At 47.7% G+C, this 22,183-nt stretch overlaps 1 protein-coding gene across 9 annotated transcripts in view; it reads left to right on the top strand.

Annotated features, from left to right (window-relative positions):
• Window positions 1–22,183, top strand: part of PAX7 (paired box 7) — a 102,859-nt gene that overhangs the window by 60,299 nt on the left and 20,377 nt on the right. For all 9 annotated transcript variants that reach the window (XM_072026708.1, XM_072026710.1, XM_072026706.1 and 6 more), the window contains 2 exon segments: window positions 1,244–1,409; window positions 2,024–2,223. In XM_072026708.1, the coding sequence (XP_071882809.1) occupies window positions 1,244–1,409; window positions 2,024–2,223 (366 nt within the window).

Here is a 22,183-nt window from a genome sequence, read left to right as displayed (position 1 = left end):
ATTTACAGAGAGACTCAATTTAAAGGCCAGAGCAAGACTCCCACTTTGAGATTTGGATCATGTCGGAGCATTGGACTCAGATTCCGTTATGTTTAGGGAAGAGAGTTTTGTTTTGGTTCACAAGATGTGGGGACAGTTTGGATTGCAGTGCCTCAAACCCTTGTAACCCCAGCTTCTGATCTGACGTTGAGCAGCTTGGAAGCCTGACGGAGGTTTTTTTTTTCTCCGAATGTCTTACGCTCTTGATTTTTGCTCCATTTTTTCTTGTTGCTGTGAAATTTAATCATGTTTCCTAGCCCTTTAGGCCTCACAAAGTCCAGCAGCTGCATTCTCATCTGGCTTGAAAGCTTATCCGCATACTTCTGAACCCCAAACAGAGATCGGTCCTGAGAGCCTCTCTGATTAAATAAAGTAAACCAAGCCCAAGAGACAGCTTGAGAAGCCCTTTCCGCTATCCAGAAGGGAGATTGCTCATGATAAAACACATCAGGGCAGACAAATGCATTTAGAAAAATCTCTCCTAGCGTCTTACAGGTAAAGTAGCACTGTAGGAAACATGAGCTTGGCTTTGCACATGCATTAATACCGAGTTTATTTTAATGCATGGAGATTTAAATTGGCTGCAGTACAATGCTAGTGCACACTGCAGTGCCTCTTGCAAGGAGAGCATGTCTTAGCATACAGACAACAGTGATTTGCTGCAGTACAGAGAAGCTAAGAAAACCTTGTATTCCCTCCGGTCTGGTTCTATCTATTTAGCTTGTCTAACATAGAAACCATGATGCTAATCTGTCTATTTATCCCTCCTAACAGTGCAGCCGTGTTGCTATTATGGTACATAATCCTTCAGCATAATTCACATAGTTGTCAGATAACAAGGCAGAATGGCCAGGTGGTAGCAATGCATCTATTTGGTATGGACTGTCTCAGAATACACAAGCTAAATTTTTCCTCTTCGTCTCACCCTACTGCTGATAGCACCCTCCCATGCTCTTAACAGTATCTTTCACAATTTTAAATGCATGTGTCTTCACCCAGGAAACAGAGCAGTAGTAGTGCTGTCACTTGAAAGAAAGGAAACTAAGGAACAGAGACCAACATTCTCAAAGTCAATATCAGGCAGCAATTTGAATTTGAACCTGTTTTTGGCCAGTGCTGTAACTCAGGATGCTGTAACCCAGTCTAGGTGTGATAGGACAGCTGCTCTGAGAGTCACACGTACTTTTTCCTGTCCCTGTCTCAGGTGTGGTTCAGCAACCGAAGAGCGAGATGGCGCAAACAGGCAGGAGCGAACCAACTCGCGGCTTTCAACCACCTGCTGCCGGGGGGCTTCCCACCCACAGGAATGCCAACGCTGCCCCCGTACCAACTGCCGGACTCCACCTACCCAACCACCACCATTTCCCAAGGTGAGCACCCCTTCACCTGCACTCCTGCTCTCCATAACTCGTCCCATTGGCACCTCCTTTTCTGATTCGTGACGTTTCTCTTAGATTCTTGTAACAGGTAGGTGGTTTTCCTTTAGCTGGGGAGGCCAGCTTTTGCCTCAAGTCATTGGAGACTCCGCTTTCTCCTCTGGAGAGCAGGCAGATCTGGCCTGCCCACTGTCTCATGGACCTTTCTGCTACACCAGTGTGTCTCATGACTGTTGTCCTGCTCAGATTTGAAATGAAGAGCACATCAGTCCGAAGTGAGCATGGTAGAGGCTTCCCTTTGTGGTTCCCTTCCTTTTCCTTTGTGGTTTTGCTAGGAGTATTGCTAATTCTAGCCGGCTTTGGCCTTGGCCTTTACAAAGGAATTTGCACCCTTGGTCTGGAGGAAAAATAAGAGAAAATTCAGGCGTTTCATCCCAGGTTTGCACATTTTGTGCTGTCATGTGTCATGTTTGTGTTCACCTGGAGCACCTTGATGGTAGGACACAGAAGCTGAGATCAGGACAGCCAAACTGCCAGTCCATGCTTTGCGCAGCACCAGCCGTACCACCCCACGACTGTTGGTTGACCTTTGAACAATCTCTCCGCAGATGGGGGAAGCACTGTGCACAGACCCCAGCCCCTGCCGCCATCCACCATGCACCAGGGAGGGCTTGCCGCAGCCGCTGCTGCCGACACCGGCTCTGCCTACGGGGCCCGACACAGCTTCTCCAGCTACTCAGACAGCTTCATGAATGCTGCAGCTCCTGCCAACCACATGAATCCTGTTAGCAATGGCCTCTCTCCACAGGTATGTGACCTGCTTCCATTCTCTTTATTTGGCTGACAGTATTTGGCTGGTCCAGATCCTCTGAGAGCAGGGCAGACTTCAGGCTATCACAATGAATTATGGTAAACAAGGGAGTTATTATTATTGTCAGGAATTCTTGGAGGCAGCCTCGTTAAAACAATTAGTTAATTTGTTTATCGGCAGTATCTATCCTGAGCTCAGCACTACGCTGCCAGAGCATTTGTATCCTGTTAGTTCCTTTATTCAGGATAGCAGACTGTAATTGCAAACAGCAGGACGTAGAGCATTGGTGTTTGTCTTCTCAGCACTCCAGAAAAATTCCAGTGCAGGTGTGTGCCCTTCATTTGTCGATTTTAGCCTAATGGCAGCAAGCTTGATTTTCTCAGTTACCTTTTGCAGACTCTTTAGAAGTAGGCCATGGTTTGTGGACCACTGATCTAGAGATTAGTTGGAGCCAGCTTGTCCAAGTCTGGCTGAAACTTGGAAAGCCACTAGTTGTGAAAACGCCATGGATCTGACTTTCCTGAGAACATAAGGATTTGTAGATCAGGGATTTAGTTCTGAGAAATGTTTTGTCATGTAATCAGTTCTGCTAAATGCTTTCCACAAGATCAGAATAAGAGATGTAGGTAAGCTTTAAAGGAGGAAAGATACATTTCACATGCATCTGCTGGTGTAAAAAATGGAGTGTGTGTGTGTTTTAAGGATATCAGGCAACATCTACGGCCTCCCCATATATCACACCCTTGATTTTGAAATCCCTGCCTGAGCTCAGAATAGAGCACCAAGGCTTGGCCCAGCTGCCTTCTGAAGGGCCCTGTCCCCAGGTTTTATCAGGTTGCTGCCAGTTGCATGCACAGCTTTTCAGTGCTGCACATGACAGAGAAATGAGCCTCAGCAGCGTAGAGAGGTTAAGTCTTCCATCATCAGCAAGTCTGGAGAGTACAGAGAGCAGAGCTCGTGCTATGTGTATGTAATGGGAGCAGACTTATGTTCTCAGTTGGTGAGCTCTGCTGATGTCAATGGAGATGTCGGGGTTTGCACCAGCTGAGAATACAGCCCACGTTAGATCTGCTCTCTATCACCATCCTGGAATAAGAATTCTAATATTTTGTCACCTCATTAGATAGAGCCTTTAATCTTCTCTTTGGTTTACTTGATGTAATCTATATTCTAAATACACATTTCCTTTTAAGTGCAACAAAGCACACTAAAAAAATAACAGCAAGGACTTGTGTTCTTGTGTTGTCTGCAGTCCTGGAAGGGTACCAAACATGTTTTGCTTTTGTTCTCGGTCACTTGTGAAATATGGAGACATATGAAGTGCCCTGTAGCAGTTGTTTCAGAGTGGCCAGTAACACTATTTAAGACAGGAAGTACAAAATAATTTGAAACTACAGGAGAAATGAGGTAGGTATCTGAAATGAAAAGGCTACAACTGTTTAGAGAGGAGTCCAATAAATGGGGACATCACAGAGGTATATAGATTTTAAGGTCCAATATCTTGTGATCTCTCAAGTGTGAAAACAAACATTGAGTGTCAATGGAAAGAGGGAAATTTTGCAGCTTCTCTGAAATGGTATAAAAATCCCACTTCTAGCTTTGAATGGTCATGAGATAGAAAATGTAAAGTGTGACTGGCACGGGACTGAATATTGCTTCAAACAGTGTAATTTGTGGGGGAAATAGGGAGACATCTTTATGACAAGGGATTTCTAACAGCACTAGGCTTGGGAGATGAGCATATGGTATGGAATTCAAAGGCAGGCTGCAGGTTAGATAGGCCAGGGCACATGACTAATTCAGATTTTCACAAGTGCAATTTAGAACTGAAGAATAAGTTAAGGATGAGATGCACGTGATAAGCTGCACAAACACTAGTCCATCATGCAATTTCCATTTCTGTAGGTTCATCATCTACTTACTAGTCCTGCTTGCTAAGTCAGAGACTCATTAAAATGACCAGACCGATGCTTTTTCTGTGCTTATCCCTATCCCAAATTACCCTGCCCCCAGGCTCAGAGTAGGGGAAGATAGAGTCCTGAGCCAATAAGCCCTTTGTATGGGAAAGAGAGGATACATTATCTTGAAGTCCTGAAGAAAAGAGAGCTTTGCACCCCCAAGAAGGGGAGATTCCTATTTCCCTAATGCTTCTAATCATGCGAGGTCCAAGATATCAGCATATAAATTCTTCTATTCCTTTTGTGCATGAAAAGGCTAACCCAGGTTATTTTATGAGTGCTTTATATTTACTGATCTTGCCAACTTCCTGCCTTTCTAAGCCCTCTGCTGTTCCTAGTGGAGGGATGCGAGAAATACAGAAGTATCCTCATCCATATAGTGGGGGGTGTGTAAGTGTTGCGAGGTCTCAATATGATTCAGCTGTTTCACAGCATTACAGGTAAAGCCCCTAGCACCTCAACCCTCCCATTCTCCTGAGCAAGTATCTGTGGTATCTGTTTGCTCTCTGCAGGGGTAAATATCAACCACAGGGAAGGAGAGTGTTCAGGAGGTAGAAAAAAATGGGAACTTCAAATGATGGCAATTTGTCTGAGAGCTGCAAACAGACAGTTCTCTGGTTTCATCCTCCAGCAGCAGCAGGAGGGAGATTTCTTTGCAGTTTGACAAGGGGGTGGGTGCCTGCCAGGTCAAGAGCTCCCAGCATTTGCTGCCGCTCAGCACACTATCCAGTTACCCTGGGATTGGGTGTCCCGGCCAGAATCCACCAGACAGGCTCGGTGCTGGCAGTTGAAATTCAAGAGGAGAAGCATGGCATTTCCATTCCCACAACAGAGAAAAGGGGATTACGTTCGGCCTCTGCAGTCTCGGTGCGCTCCCCCTGCGTGCACTTCGGTCCTCCCCCTCCTGACAGAAAGGGCAGACCTTGCTGAAAGTTCTACCCAAACTTCACATGGGAAATGGCCACGTTTCTTGCTTGTTTTCCAGCCTGCAGCATGCACAGCTTTGTGCCTCGTCCAGTTCTGCTCCTGGATCTCTAAAGCCCTCCTGGGAAGTGACATCTAGTTGCCCCAGTTTAGAGGCTGTTGTGCCTTTATTCCAGAGCTGAGACTGCCAAGGGGCAAGAAGTCAGCTTGGAAGTTCAGCTGCTTCATCCCATGATGATGTTTTACTTCACCTAAGAACACTGTCTCGGTTGTGCAAAGGAGAGTCCCACACAATTAAACTGCTACCCAGCACGATCCTTTATTCCCTACCCCTTCCCAGATCTTAGTGAGAGACCTCAGGGTAACCCGAGCAGTTATTTCAGATTGCTTCGTGCTGGGACAGCCTTTGTAGGAAAGAGATCTTGCTCTGAGTGCAGCCTGTTTGAGAACGTGTATGTCACGGGCTGCCCAGCTGCAGCCAGATGAGTCACCTTGCATCTGCCGGGGTGCACTCAGCGGCTGCAGCAATCACAGATTAGCAGAAAGCAGCTCAGTACCAGGGAGCCGGAGCATCCAGCAGTGAGGTCCCCATCTCTCCCCAGAGGTCGCGTGGGTTAGCAGCAGCTGTCACGGATTCAGCTGGCCTGACTGCGGCTGGGAGCTGTCTCCTGGCTAGCTGATGCCTGTGCCAAAATTTAGTGAAGAGATACGGGCCTGAAGCAAAGCTAAATACAAAGGGTGAGAACCAGAGGTAGCAGTCATCCAGTGGGTGGTTTCTGGCCCTGGAGCCTTGGTCTCACCATTTCTCAAAGCACTGGAACAGAGTAGGTTGTAAAACAAGCGTGTGTGGAGATGGGTGGGATTTCATGGATACCTTTTAAACATTTCCAACTCGTTTTCCTCCCACAGAGGAGTCGTTTCCCTTTTATCTGAGAATACCTGTCAAATCCAACTAGAGCAAGGCCAGGCACCAAGAGATACTTGGCCAGGTCCTGCTTCACACTGACAGCAAAACAAACTTTGCATCCAAAAGTTCAGATCTTTGCTAGCTGGGACTCGCCTCTCACTGTGGCTGCTGTAAAGTTTATGACAAGTGGCTCATTGTAGTGGTAAAATCAGTATAACTTCAGATCAACATTTGCCTGATGGTCTTTCAGGAAAGGGGTACGCAGTGTGGGCTGAGGTGGAAGGAAATAAATTGATTAGTACCTTACAAGTCAACACAAAGAGAAAAGTGAGGGCCACGTTTGACTGAGCCTCTGCTGTTTCTGATGATGGGCAATTCCCTGGGTGCTTTTCAAACAACAAAGAAGTAGGGTCATATTGTATTCTGGGCTACTTTCCTCTCTAGTACATCTCTTCTGCCTTTTAAAATGCCTTCACATTTTTAGAAGGATCCTGTGCACTGCTTCCCCTCCTGACATTTCTGCTTCCTTTTTAGCTCCTGGCCTGTTATCTCAAATGTGTCTGATTCACTTCTTCACTGTAGCATGTTGGGGTCTTGCAAGGGGCTGTTGAAAAGCAGAAGACAATTAGTTTATTGCAAATGGCCACTGTCTAGCTGAAGAATATATTGAGGCATAGTTAAGAGTCAGGCGCTTCCTGTGCTTTCATACCATGTTATTTCTGAGAGCACCGACTCTTTCAGCAAACCCACAGGATCACCAGAAGATTAAGACACCTCCAGAAACACCAAGAGCCAAGAGAAACTTGTTCATCATCTCATATTTGTTGCTTTAATTTTCCTGGGGCTTTCAGTGGATTTTTTTGCTCTCTGAGCAAGTTCACTCCCAGTGTAATGGCAGGATAGTCAGCACGGAGAGTTAACGTGGCTGTGGCTGGAGACTGAAGGTTGGAATCAGGTTTTACAATTTCAGGTTTATCACCATTCCTGGAGGGAGCCTTAAAGGCACAGGTCAGGCTCTGCCTGCAAATTTACGTCCTAAACTCGGGGACATTCTTAGTCTACACAAGCGTAGCACAGTTTCACATTTCCTGACATCATCCCAGGGCTCCAGTTCTTTCCACTGTCCAGGGTAATGTTTTCCTCGGCCCCAGTGGAGTGGGATTAGGGATCATCTGAATCCTTGTCAGGAGCACGCTGGTCCTGGCAGAAGCGTGAGAAGAGCCAGCTGCAGCCTTTTTGGGAAAACTGGCAATTGGGAAGGACACGATGTTAGCTGGCGAGATGGGAGCAGGCATCGTGGTGTCTGGCTCCAGAGAGACAGCACTGCTTCCTTCAGTGACATGGATCCTTTCTGTCTAGTTCCCTTTTTTTTTTTTTTTTTTTTGTTGTTGGAGACACTGTGCCTATAATAAGCATTCAAAATGAGTCTTGCTGGGCCAGGAGAAGGGGAGGGGAAGAAAGAGGGGGGAGGAGAGGGTGAGATTTGGGGGGGAGGGGGAAAGGGAGAAGGGGATTTAAATAGCAAAGAATTAGAAAAAAAAAATCTGATGCAAATCACTAGTAGAGAGAAAATTATGTGCAATTACCCAAGCGATACTGGGCAGCCGTGCCCACCCCAACCAACAAGATCTCATTAACAAGCAGAAAATAAGATTGAAATGGTGTGTAAAAGAGCTGAAAAATGAATTTGAATGCTGCATTTGTCCACAATTACCCCCTCGTTCACACATATTTTATTGCAATTTTTTTATTATTCTTAATCTTTCCATCCCTCAAAGCAGATTGGGAACATCCTGGCATTACAGTTGCTGAGGGAGGAAGCATTAAGGATTCCCCGTTTCCCTGAAAGGAGACCCTTCTCTCACTCGAATTTTAAAGGGTTGGTTTTGGACGGATAAGGATTCATTTCTCCGGCTTATCTTAGTGTAGGAACATGTTCTTCTAATATTCTTTAACCTCTATTGCTCTTGGGTGCCACCCCACAGAAGTTTTTTTTTTTTTTAACCTTTCCTCACGGTTTTCTCTACCTCCCTTTTCTACCTCTCCTTTCCTTTTCTCCTACCACTCCTTTTCCACTCCAGTTTTTTTTCCATGTAGTCTCTGCCCTGTTCCCCCGTATGCTGCCTCCTCTGAGTTCCCCCTCCAGCCCCATCTCTCCAGAGGACTGTGATTCCCTCTAATAAAGTTTTTCTCCTTCAGAAGATGATTTCTGTCCCTATTTTGAGTCACGATTACTCTTTGCACCCTATTTCTTCCTCACCAAAGAAGCCTCCCCACAACCTTGTGACAGATTGCACGCAGGATTTTAGGAGGATGAGGCAAACGCGTGCTAAAATCCGTGTCCTTTTTTGCCAGGGGCACGGGGGTTCCAGATTTCTCTCCAGGAGAAACTGGCTCTGCTGAGACTGCGTTGGCGTTTTCCCTTGCTCAGTGTCAAATGCAGCTCCGTCTCTCTAAACTTTTAACCTATGTGTCCCAGGAAAGCTGGTGGTTTTTCCACTAAAGTTTCTTTTTTTTTTTTTTTTCTTTTTTTTTATTTAACCAAACAAAGCCCATCTGCTCTTGTCAGTTAGACGCCTCTGCTCCAAGCGGTGGCAAAAGGGGAGAACGGAACATTTTTCTCGTGTGAAAATAGATACGTATTTATTTGCCTGATTCCTAATGACTTTGTTTCTGCAAACAGAGGAATAGGATGGGAGGGGGAAAATTGATATCTGAGGCACCAAAATGCTTTCTCTTCATTTTTCCATCTTCACCCACGCCATTTACACCTGACTGTCACATAACTCTGCTTGCAAGGAAGTTTGCAGAAACTGCTTTTAGCCCTCACTGGAGATGTGTAGCAAACGAGGTTTCATGAGTTTCCTTGATTTATTTGGATGCTCAGGTCCCATTAAAAACTGATTAGAAACAATTAAAACAGTATCTTATCGCCTTAACCCTACTTCTAATGCTCTGGGTGGCACCGGTGGTGTTTGTTCCTGTGTGGTTTCCACACCAGACATTGTTCTCTGTGTGTATTACTGAGATGTTGAAATCTGAGAAACACCGAAGGATTTCAGAGCAAACGGCTCCTGAGCCTTGAGATTGCCACTGTTAACTTCAGATGGCCCAGGATCAGCCCCTGGGACTGCGCTGTTGGTAAACTCAGGTATCAGAGACAGATGAAATGGGGAGAAAGGGGAATAAGGAGGAAATAGGAGAAGAAATACAGGGGAGGGGGGGAAGTGAGGAGAACGATGAGACCAGTGACAACAGGAGGAATAAATGCAGGGAGGTGTTAAAACGTCTGATAAGCCCCCAGACTTAGGAGCAGGGAGCACGTATTTAAGACACCCAGGGCTAAGACGTGGAAATCTGTACCCTAAAATCTTTAAATACCCCTTCCTACCTGAGCCCCGTGCTGTAGCTTCCCATTTTACAGGGGGGTGGGTGCTGCCGGGGCTGTAATTCCTGCTGACGGCTGAACAGGGCTGCTGGGGCTTTCAGCTCTGTTGCACCGACTCAGCCGAAATGTTTCTCCTCTGGGTCCTGTCTCTTCTCCACACCGGGGAGGGTGAGAGGGACTTGGCTGGCAGACACAGACTTGGAGGAATCAAATGCAGGATTTGCCCTGCTTTATGATTAATAAGGGAACTCGAGACAAGGCAGGCAGGGCAGATAGAGAAAATGAGAGATTAGCAATTAATACAGCATCCAGCCTGGTGACAGGCATTTCTGAGCGACCTCTGGCATTCAGAGGCGAGTGTTTCGCCACGTGGCTCGAAGAGCTGCAATAACCCAGGGACTGGGGAGCTGGTGCTGAGCTGCGAGAGGAATCAAGGGACTGCAGCAGGGAAAGGCAGCGCCGGAATGAGGGACATGAAATAGAGGGGAAGCTTAAAAGGGAGGAATGCAATAAAAGGAATAATAAGGACTTGGAGGCAGGGGCATACGTGCATGTGCTCGCACGCCTGTGTGCACAAGGGCATCAGTGTCCCACGTGTACACACTGTGTGCGCACCAGTGTACGTGCCCATGCACTCTGTGTGCCTGTTAAAGCCTGGCAGTGGTGTAACAGCTGTGCTCCAGCTGTGCCATGGCTGTGAAAAGCCATCTATGACAGGAGAAATCTGCAGCTACGAGCTCTGCAATGGGTCAGGCACGAAGCCCAAGCTGCCTCCTCTTTTTTTTCCCCAAAGAGGGGTTGTGGAAAGTATGTTGGGCTCGGTGGGTGTGAGAGAACAGCAGAGATGCAGGGAGGCAGGACAGCCTTACCACCACAGGTGTGCACTGTTAGGGGGATATGCCACAACCTCCAGCTTTCCCAGGCCTGAGGGATGCCTTTTGAAAGGGGTTGGTTTGCAGTACACTTTGTTTCCTGTTCACTTCACCATCTACATGCGCTAATGATAAAGGAAACCCAGGCCTTCCCCCATCCCAGAGCCCTCCAGCTGCTGGGATTGCTGACAGCCAGGTTGCAGCATTTTGGGTGAAGCTTTGGGTGAAGAGCAGAGACGAAAAGATGTAGCCGTGTGTGCAGCAGAGAGATAATGGGGGGGGCTGCCGAGTTGTGGGGCACGTGCCACTTAGGGGTCTTCTCCTCGCAGAGCAGGGGAGGTGAGGTGAGATGCAAGATGCTGCTCCCTGCCTCCAGCAGACAGGCGTGCACCAGATCAATTTACAGTGAGGGCTGAAGAGCAGAAATCCTAGCAGGGTCTGGGGTGTGCGAGGAGTGAATTGATCAAAGGTGTGGAGGGTCTTAGCTCGCCGCAGTAAGCTGGAGTCAGCCCTTAAGCCTATCCTGTTTGGAGATGAGGGGGATCTTATTTCAGGGAATAAGTACCTGAAAGGGAATCGTGAGCAGCACAGGGGAAAGGGTGGGGAACTGCTTGTTGGCAGAAACAGAAAAACTGCTGGGACCAGCTTTAGAGATTGAAGGGAAGGAGGCAAGGCTGACACCCAGGGGGTAGTTTTGGTGCAGGAATTCACCCACCAAACCATTGCAGGAGCTGAAACTGAGATATCCAAGTGTGCAATGCAGGAGGGAGCTCTCACAGTGATTCTTGCTTCAGTGCAAAGCTTGGTCTGGGAACCACTGATGTCTGGGGCCAGCTGGGTTGAGGCTCCTTTGGGGAGCTCACCTGTTAGTTTGGGGCAAATATTTGTGTTACTGTTAGTTTTCTGGGAGGACACTGGCAAGGGGATGCTCTGGATAAGAAACGGGAAAGAGGGAAAGCAAAGGCTGGTGTTGTCTGTCCGTCCCCTGAGATCTGGAGCGGCAGAGAGCGCCTTGCAGCCTCCTCTCTCTCTGTCTCTCTCCCAGCTTTTCTTCTCCCTCTCCCTTCCCTTCTTCCTCCCTCTCCTCTCTCCTTCCATTTGATGTGGAGGAGAGCTGTCTGCCACTCGTGCGTCTGTACCGAGAAGGGATCAGAAGTTTCAGCGAGCGCTCAGCGCCTCTCCTTTGATCCATGTCCTGAGGCCTGCTTGACAGCGAAAAAAAGCATGGAGACAAAACGACTCAGTCAAAGTGATTCCTGACAACTGTCTCCATGAGATAAGGAAGCTCTCTGTGTCTTGTTTTTTTTTTTTTTTTTTTTTTTTTAATACCGCCTCTCCGTTTCCATAAGAAGTGGAGTCACTTTAAACCAGAAGAGCCAGCCAACAGCCAGGCTGTATAGAGAGCAGTGCAAACAGAGAGCGCCTAGCTGAGCTTTATCAAGTTTCCTGTCTCCCTTTCCATTCCTTTCCCTTTTTTTTTTTTTAAAAAAAAACACACTCTTTTTCCCATTTTTTTTCCTTCCTTTCTCCATGCTGCATTACCCTCCTGCCTCTAATTATGCAGTTGCAGAGAAAGCCCAGCACGTTTGCAGGTGGCCAGGACATTATTCAGCTCAATCCCAACCACAGGGAAATGCCTGCTTTCCCCGTGAGGGGCTGGGGGGCAAAGAGAAAACCCTGTACATTATCTGACAATAACCAATCCTTTTAGGGATCGGCAGCAGGCCTCATTAATAGTGAGGCATTATGCACCGCTGGCCACTTAAGTGGTCCTTAGAGCTGTTCCCCTGCTGCTGAGCCCCAGATTTTCTTATTATTGTTTTATTTTTCTTGCCTGGTTCATGTCAGGCAGCGAAGTGCCCCCCCCCCCCCCCCCCCCCCCCCCGCCCCTTCCCTTTTTTGCCTCCAGGTTCCTTTCAGGAATGAGTTTGCAAGGGCTCAGCAACACTAATCCATGCTGGAGGACGCGGGGCTTGGCGTGTGTGTTGGCACACGGGGAGCAGGATGTGTGCCTTGGAAGGGGACTGCGCTTGCAGACGGAATGCTTGGGGGGTCCCCAAACACGTGGGCTTCTTCTGGGATAAACGTGATGTGAGAGGGAGAGGGAGCTCGTCCAATAGACCAGGATGCTCAGGGCAACCTGGAGACACCAGACAAGACCACTTAATCCAGGTGAGGAGCAGGGGGAAAGCAGATGTGGCAAGTCTTGCCATGCTCCTGCACTCCCCCATCCTTGATTTCATAAAGCTGGAGGGGACCTCAGGTCCGCCCAAGGTGACAAAGCCTTGCAAGGAGTGGGCCAAGAGAGGGACAGATGGCTTGGTGGTCACAGATGGGACAAGGGAACAGCCCCATGCTCTGGCAGGCCCCGGTGATGGGGACAAGGATCAGGGTTTGTCCCCGGGACGCAGAGCCTCTTTGCCGGGAAGTTCCTTGTCCCCTCCGCTCGCCATAATTAGGCTTTTGTTGTAGCGTCTGCTCCGAAGTCAAACTCCATTAGCATGCAGGATGGGGGGTGGAGGGGATGAGGGGAGACACGGAGGGGGAGATTCCCTTCCCCCCAGAACTGCGCTGTGCTGCACTGATAAACAGTAAATATCGGGGAACAGGATTTCCACATTATCTGAGCGCGGCAGAAAATCAAAATTTCAGTCTAAATCCGAGGAGACGAGGCTCATAAGCTCCTCCAGCTGATACAGAAGCCGAGCCCAGCCGACAAGGCTCAGGAGGCACAAAATAACATTTTTTCGTTCAAAAAAAAAAAAAAAAAGGAAAGAAAAAAAGAAAAAGAAAAAGAAAAAAGAAAAAAATGAACAAGGGGAGAAAGCAAGAAATATTTGTGGGCTGACTGCAAGAAGGGGAGAATAGATGGTGCAAAGCAGAGCATTGTCTGATGTTGCAACCCTTTTCTACAAGGAAATAAATACCCTGGTGTATTGAGGATGGGGAAGGGGTTGGACACTGCCCATACAATGAACTTTCCAATCGGCAGCTCTGGCTCAGCAGAGTGTTGCTTGGGGATCGACCTGTAGGACACTGACAGCTGCTGGAGGATGATGGCAAACCTTTAATTAGCAATTAGAGTGTGCAGCTGAGCACAAATCCAGCCCCGAATTAGGAGCCACATGGGGTCTCCCCAGACCTAAAAGCCAGCACAGGATTCAGCAACTCTGTTGGGAATGTGGGTCCAACAGCAATACTGAAGCTGTGGGGGCTGCTTCTGCTGCTAGCACCTCTGTGCCCTACAGGAGGCACCTTGGTGGGCACCACCTCCTGCCGTGGGACACGCAGGCTGCAGCAAGGAGAAGGAGGTGAGGCTGTGGTGGCCTGGGGATCACTTTCTGAGGGGACATAGGGCTTCTTAAAAACAGGCAGCAGTGGTGAGAGCCAGGTCACTGATGCAGGAGAGCTGGGCTGGAGGGGATTGTTGGTATTGCAGCAAAATGTGATGCTGTCTTGCCTTTTTCTAAAGGAATTTGCTCCGTCATTGCATGGCGTGATTTTCCAGCACCTTCTCTCCCAGGAAGCAGGGTGGTTTCAACACCAGATAGGGCTGGCACTCCTAGGGTGTTCAATTTAGCCACGTACCATCCCCCAGATGTTTTTGCATCATTGGCTGGAGCTGTGTTCTGTTTCCTCATCTCTTCTATGCATGAATCTCTACAAAACCACTGCAGCATCCCTACCTCCGGGCTTTCAGCCCAAGGGAATGCAGTTCAGCCACGTTTCTGTACAGCACCCAGTGCAGTGAGGCTCAGAACTCTCCCTGGGGCCTCTCAGTCATTGCTGCTTGGAGCAATGGAGAAGAAAAAGCAGGACCAATTGTGGAAAATGCTTTCTTGGTTCCCATAGCAGCCACTTCTGTCCTCTTACTCCCATCACGAGACCACAGGCTCACTAAAACTCAGCAAGCAAATAAACTCCTTGCTCTGAGCTGCTGTCCTAGCTCTCAGTCTCTGCCCAGCTCCCATGAATGTCCTTTCCCTTTTTCATTTTTGTGCCCATCTGTAAAGTGTTTCCATGTAGAGAATTTTAGGGTGTATGTTGCAGCTCCAGGAGGCTTCTAGTATAAACTCTGTCCAGAGGACATCTTTTAAAATGCTGTCACCAGTATAAGATGTCCCAACACGTCATGCATTGGCTCAGATCTTGTTCCATACTCTTCAGTATTGAACAGCTGGAGAAGGCTAGTTCCCCTGAAGCATTTGTCCTTTCCTTTCCCTCAGGTGTTTACAAGATGCCCCCGAAGTCCTAAGTCCTAATCCTATACCTTAGGACTGGTATTTGAAGATCCCTTGGCAGGCATTCAGGGCTCTCTTCTGCTGTTTAGCAGCTAGCACTGCCTTGGTTTGCAGTGTTTGACCACTAGTCAGTACAGTTTTGGCTTCTGTTAAGTACAGGAAAGGCTGATTTAACACTGAAACATGTGCTGTACTGCTAAACAGCCCACAACGATGCATTCGATATACCTCATCCAAAACAAAGCCCATCCAGGGGACATATAGAAAGGCATGGGAGTATTTGACTTTAATTATCTCCAGCATCTCTGAATATGCAGCCTGTTGCCTACAGCACTGAGCCTCGTGCAGTTCTTGCTCTTGGCTTGTTGGCCAACCCTTCGTGTGCTGTTTTTTTTTTCCCCATCACATCCAAGTCATTCACCAGCTCTCTGACTGAATTCTGCCACCAGTGCCAAAAGATTGCTGGTCCCTGCATCAGCCCCACCAGCTATGACCTCTTTCTGCTTCCTCCACCCCTTATAACCCAGCTCCCACACCTCTCCTTGCCTGCTCCCCTTGCTTTATTTCACCTGGGCTCTCAGAGCTGTGGCCCCGACAAGAGGGTTTCTCAAGCCACTCAAGAGCCGCAGGCTTGTCTGGAGGGCGAGAGGTCAAGCACTAGCAAGTGTTTCCATTTAGTTCCAGATACCAGCCTGACAGGTGGGTGCCTCTTGATTAATTCCCAGCTCCCCTAAATGATCCCCTCATCATGCGCTGTGGTCCTGTTCAAGCCTAGGCAAAGTTGGTGGAGGAAAAGAAGGTATTGGGATGCTTTAGGCACTCTCCATTCTGGCTCTTGCGGTGGCACCATGGCCTTGGAACAGTTGCTGATCTGCACCTCCAGTACTCATGGTGCTGGTGGTACTTTCCAGTAAAGGTGCACGTTCAGAAAGTACAGCCAGAAGCCTTCAAAGCCCCCAGTGCTCTCAGCTCAGCTGCAGCAATTCAGTCCTGAACCAACCTCATCTTCCTGCTCATCTACAGTGTGCAGCAAATGTCTAGCTGAAACTGATACTACCTCAGGAAAATAAGGATTTGGGATCAAGGAAGCACCCTCAGCACCTGATTTGACCTTGGTGGGCTCTGAAGCAGTTTGTGTGCAACACGTGGTGCAAGGTCTGGCTGCTGCTCCGTGCATCAGCTTATTGGCTCCTCCTGGCCAGGAGGAATCCTCTTTATCTAGGTTCCAGTGCTAAGGAGCTCTCATTCCCAGTTTCTCTCTTTCTCTCATTCCCTCTTTCACACACACTGGTTTATAACTGTGCCCAGAAATGCTGGAAATCTCACAAGAACATGTCTGCATACATCCATAATGGAGAATTCCCAAGGTTTATGTAGCTGAGTGAATTTCAGAGAGCAGATAACTTCTGTTTACCCAGTTAATGTTCTGTGAGGTCCCTGTGAAGGTTTCAGTGAAAACTTTAAGACTGGGATGGTAACTTAATGGTTGTAGCAGAGGACTGGAAGTTCTGAGAAGTACATCCCCTGTGAACAACTTGGTTACCCAACCTTTCCTCATCCACATAACAGGGAGAGTTCACATGGCTCTGTCATGCAGGAGAAAGGAGAGGCTAAAATCCCAAAGGGCTGCAGTCCACACTGAAGAGCAGGGAAGGACAAATCCAGTGTCCTATAGGTGTTACAGCCTCAGGAGCAGGAAAACATCCAGCACAGCCAAGGTCCTAGGGAAGCAGCCAATGCCTGAGCACTATTTTTTTTTTTTAATGAAATAATAACAATAAACAAGATAAAATTTTGCTTGTCTGCATCTCTTGCTTATTCAAATACCTCCAATTTCACCGTGCATCTGATATCAGCTCCCAGCATCTCCTTGCCTCAGTGCTTGGGTTATATGGAAAGAGAGAGGGGGGGGGAAAGAAACTGCAAGCAAAATAAAAGCCACTATCTGACAGAATCTCTCCTGGGGATCTCAGTTATTAAAAAAAAAAAAAAAAAAAGGAAAAAAAAAAGAAAATCATTTTTCTCTTAGCTGGTGTTTGTTAAATGTGCAGGAGCCATAGGCAAATTTTTGCTAATTTTGTGCATGCTTTTATCATACTGGTGATTCACTGGCAGCTTTATCCTCCGATAAGTGGATTAGTTGTTGAGCTAAACAAAAAGGTGTTTGACAACCAGGAAGCTCTAAAGAACATATTTGTTTTCCAAATAATGGAGCTGTGTTTGTTGCTCAGTGCAGTGCGGGGTGTTGTTGTGAATTTCATTAGCCGAAAGGAAAACCCTCAAAGCTTTTCTCCCTTACACAAGGCAGTAGTTCACTAAGAATATCTCCCTATTATCAGCGGCAGGTTATTTTTATTCATTTGCTTTGGTCTAGCAGCTTGGCCCTGGAGTGATGCTGGTTTGGTGGGAGAGCACATCACCTTTTGGCAGTGGGGCCAACTTCATTCGGGGTGACCCGCCAGGCAAGAGGAGCATCAACCCCTGGGTGCTGGGGTGTGGGGTTGTGTGGTTGGGCAAAATCATTCCTGCCCCCTTTGGGTGTGCTAACCTTGTGGGCTTGTTTGCTGCTGTCTCAGACCACAAGTTATTGCAGTTCCTCCAGCAAGGAGTAGGCAGCATGGGTCTGCTGGGTGGTTAGCGGGGCCCTGTGGCTTTGTAATTAGGCCCTGGTTTGTAGGGCTGGGAGCTAAACTGAGGGTACAGAGATATAAATTGATCAAGTAGAAGAAAACGGGACTACAATAATGAGGTTAGCTTTATCTAAGACTTTCATCGTAATATCTTAGCATCTCATCATCCTGGGATGTGTTTCTTCTCACGGTTCCGTGGGGAAGGTTGTTATCTCCACGACTGAGAACAGAGACACGGGGTTTTTATCTTGCTTAAATTTAGACGTGTAAGGTAGGAACCTTATCACCTGAGACTTTGGGTGTAGTCAAAGCCCCCTACTCTAGCCCAAAAGGCCTTCTCTGTACAAATGCTTCCATTTTTAGTAACTGCATAATTGTATGCAATTGCGTGTTTATTTTCTGCAGTCCTCCCCTCCCTGCTGAGACACCTGCAGCTCTTTGGCTGCATTAGTGAAGGGCCTGGGAGGTGGTGGGAAGGTTTATATCGGGGCCGTTGAGAGCACGGTGGTAGTCGCACTGCTTGGTCTCTCACTATTTTCACTTCGGGAGTTTCCTTAAAAAAAAAAAAACGCTTTGTGCACTTTGGTTTTCACCCCTACTCCCTTTATTCAATGGAAGTGATGGTGAATAGTCTGGTGATACTCACTCTCACCCCATCATCTGTGATTTCTTAGGCTGCCAGCAGATCTCCAGAGCCTGGGGAAGCAAGAGATGGATTCCAGCCCACCTTCACCAATGCTGCTGATGGTGCGGTGGCTTTTTTTCCCCTCTTGCTCAGGTCACAAGAGCCTTGCATGATGCCCTGTGGTGAGCCATGCCCTAGGAAGGAGTGATGGGGGTTTGTAGAAGTGCAGAATGATGTGGACTTATAGAAATGTGTTTTTCATATGGGCAAAGGTTAGAGGAGCCAGCTCAGGCTCACAAATCTCTGTGGATGCTACTGATAGCAATGGGAGATGTGTCTCCTGTGGAAATGAAGCATCTTTTTGCATTCTGATGCTGAACCACATGTTTTCCAGTGTTCTTTTGAAATATAGACAACCTTGGTGATATGAGGAACATAATCCCAGTGCTTGAAAGAGATAGCTCCATCCCATCTGATGTTTTTAGGAGCCCACAGAGATGGACGGGTAGCCAGCCACGCTGTTTTCATCCCTTCAGCTTTACTCACCTGACTGCCAGACGTGAATCCAGGAAAGCTTGTTTTCCCCTCACAAGGGGCTAAAAGCAGCATGGTTTTTTTCCCCTGACACCCGATTTCAGCCCCTGGCTGGGAGGGCGACACGAAGAGGGAGGGAGCACGGTGCTGTAACAGGGGGGAGGGCTGCGAGCAGACCTGCAGTTGCCAGCAATTGCGCTCGCAGCTCTGGCATAGATGAAATGAAGGGAGGGAGGGAAGAAAGGGGGGAAAATGGCAGTCGAAGAGTGAAAGGTCCCCAGCTGGCTGTTAGTGGCATCTGCACTCGGAGTACAGACTCCAGCTGAGAGCTATTTCACTATTTATTTACATGTAATTATTGCTATGAGGTGCAGATATTAACACTGTCAAGAGCAATTTGCCCTGACATTTTTCACTTGCTCTGTTCCCTGACGTTTCGGGTTTGGTGGGATTTTTTTTTTCTCTCTCTCTCTCTCTCTTCATCGCACAGCTTCAGTTTTGGTAGCGCAGGGACCAGGCTTTTTAATCCAGTGCCCTTCGCAACTCATTAAACTTTGAAATTTAATTTTGTCCGGAGAGGAGCCAGGGCGCGGGGAGCGCCTCCCGCCCCCTTCTCCCCATGCTCTCGCACCCGCCACCCATCTACAGCAGTTCAAGCATTTCCACTCTAAACAAACCAAATTTACCGGTTGCCGCGTTTTCAATTGGAATGCAATCTCCAGCATTAACCTTTGCTTTCGACGCTGCATTTAAAGCACAGAGAAAGGTGCCCAACCGTTTATTAGGGGGAGAGTTTGAAAGTGCATGTAAAGGGGAGTGAGAGAGAGAAAGCAAATGCAGAACAAATATTTTTTGAACCAGAGCCTAGACCAGCATCAAAATCACAACCCATTTCGGAAGGTGGGTTAGGACCAGTTACTGCTTCCTACCTCTCTAAACCCCATTTTTTCCCTTCCCTTCTCTCTCCTCCTGTCTAAGGCATCTGAATTCAATAGCTTGTGACACTTTAAATTAAGACTTCCGGCCTACACTCAAGCCCTGATTTAATGAGACAGTTGTTGTATGTCATCTAATAAATACCAATTGGGGATTAGAACTTATTTGCCAAGCAGGAGCCGTGATGTGACAGGCACAACTCACCGCAGCCTGCTTTTTTTCTCTGCCAATATGGTGCTTGTAATCATTTAGCATTTGTTTAATACACAATAGACCATATTCCTCCCGCACAGAGCTCCCCTGCCCAGTGATTTGCTCTCCTGTCATATAAACCAGAAGGAAAAAGCTAGGTGTATACCGGAGTCTGCAGGACAGTGCTGGGCTGTGGTGGGGAGAGAGTACGCCATGTGTAGGGAAGAAGTAAATGCTGAGTATTTCTTCAGTGTCTGTGTAAGGCAAATTTTCAGCAGGGATTAGTAATTCCCACTCCTCCATTTTACCTGCAGCATCTTTTGCTTCTTAGATTTGGGCAGGGGAATAGATTCAAGGGAATGATACATCGCCTTCTTTCTTTTTCTTCTGAGTTTGCTTTCTTGGGGTGCGAGTAGTAAGAGAGCCAGGCTTGATGGGAGATAGCAAGTCCCCAGATCTGATACATCTGCCATTTTGAGGATTTGGGGTCTTGTTTCTTGTGTTATGCAGGATCTTGCACAGTGGTACATGCCCCTAGACTGCAGCAATTCCATGTCACCGCAGCAGAAATAGCAATAAGAATGGCTTCAGATTACGAGATGCTGTCACGGATCTGTAACAGGCTCACCCTGCAGCTGGGTGGGTAACTGAGATGACCAGGGATGTGGGGGCAGGTTGCTGGGACATTTTGCAAAGAGCAGAATGGTGCCATTTCATTCAACACTCTCTGGAGAGTTTCTTTTTCTTTCGTAAGCAAAGGGACAAAACTGTTTCAATTGGATATTTTATTTTAAATATACTTTTGTTACAAATTGCAGCCTTTATTTTATTTTGATCTTTCAAAATCAAAAGTTTGTATTTCCACTTGCATCCATCACCCATTCCCTTCCCATTTCCATTTACGCTATTTGAAAGTCTTTCTTTCATCTAAAAGAAACGGTTGTTTATCTTTTTCATAACATTTTTTTCATCACCTAGCGACCCTTCGTAAACCACTTACAAAGGGACCTGCAGTGTAATGCAGAAGCTTAGTAGTATGTTTATTACCACAGGCTGCATGTTTAAATGTGATCAGAACCCGGTACGGAAACTCAACATTTTCTATTCTTAGCTCTTTCTCCCCGTGTCTCTCTGCCTATCACCTTTCTTGGTGTCAGTGAGAGCTGATGAAACTGTTCCCACCTTTGTAAAGCTTTCTTATATTGCCAGGGGGAGTCCTGTAGAGACATTAAGCAATTAGCATCTGATGGCACTAACATTTTGATATTCTTCTCGTTTCTCTGCTTAATTTAGTACAAAGCAAGGCTGTCAGGAACGAGGACATCAGCCTTGGGTTTGGGATGATCAAATTCCTGCTCCCCCATAAACTTTGGTGCAGTCTCAAGTTATCAGCCTTTATTGGGCTCATTTTTCCACTTGTAAGGTGAGAGGTGGCAGCCCTGCTCTGCCTGCTGCTTGGGATAAATACATGGGAGTTGCCTGGACCATAGAAATGAGACACATTTCTGCTTTTCTCCTGGCCGTGACTTTGGATAGCCTGTGCTGTGTCCTGCTGCCTTCTGGGGGGGCTGAAGGGTCGCGATGCTCGGTCCTCGCTGGAGTCAGGTTAGGGGGGGCTCGCAGCCTCTGCTCCCTCATTCAGCAAGATTCAGATTGGGCCTTCTTGCATGGAGAAGGAGGTTTTGCTTCCCACATAATGACATGGGGATAGTTAGTTGGTTGTGGTGTTTATGCCAAGTGACCAAAATGCACCCACAAAGCTCAGGAACCAGATGGAACATACATTAATTCCTGTTTTGCTTAATCTTGCGCTTTTTAAAGCAACCTCACAATGGGGCTGGCATGGGAGGAGAGAGAACGTGTGGGTTTTCTGAGGATCCTACACCGAGACAGTGATCTGAACCCAGAGAGAAGCTTAGGGCAAGTAAGACCTGCACAGTGCTCTGGGTTTGACATCCTGCCCGGCTCCTTTCTGCTTTATCCATGGCCTCAGCCCCTCATCCTCCCACCCCATCCCTGTGGTCCCAAACTTTCTGCCAATGCCTCAATTCCTAAATTCCAAAGTGAGGCTGGAGGGTGTGACCTGGCCCTCTCTGAAGGGTGCACGTTGAACGGGGAGAGCTGTGCCTGGGGCTGCCGAGCCACTCTCCAAGCTCTCCCCAAGCCGTCACAGCCAGGGACCGCTGGTGTTGTCAGCGCTGCCGGGACTTAACGCGTTGTGAGATATGGCAGCTTGTTTGCACGGGTGTTAACCAGCCTCTCCTGTCCCCTTCTTGTCACTGCCCAGTCCCTGCCACAGCCAATCTGTGTCCTAATCTCCATCGATTAACAAGAAACACTTTCGCCCCCTCGCCGCGCCCCCCACCGATACAGGCACCCACCCTGAAGCCTTGATAAAGAGGAAAGAACCCCCCCAGCCTCGACCCTCTCCCCCTTTACTTTCCACTAACTCAGCGCAACCAATTAGGCATCTGACACCCGTACTGGCTGACAAATTGTTTCTGTCATCTGCTTTCTGTCTTTCATTAAACGAGAGGCGGAGGGGGGAATCGAGAAGGGAGGGGGGGGCTGGGAGATGTGATCTCCCATGCTTAGCGAGGCCAGATACATTAATTACAAAACGGCCATTTGCAGCATGAAAATGCATTAATTAAATTTATGCAATCATTATCTTTAAATAGTCATATCTTTAAAATAATCAGCCCTTCCTGAGTCTTCCCTCTCCTCCGCTAAGTATCTCTAATCCCTTT

Source organism: Anas platyrhynchos, chromosome 22 (genome assembly GCF_047663525.1).
Source record: "Anas platyrhynchos isolate ZD024472 breed Pekin duck chromosome 22, IASCAAS_PekinDuck_T2T, whole genome shotgun sequence".
Lineage (NCBI taxonomy): Eukaryota > Metazoa > Chordata > Aves > Anseriformes > Anatidae > Anas > Anas platyrhynchos.
Note: the sequence above shows the minus strand (reverse complement) of the source record. Positions and strands in the feature narration are given on the sequence as shown.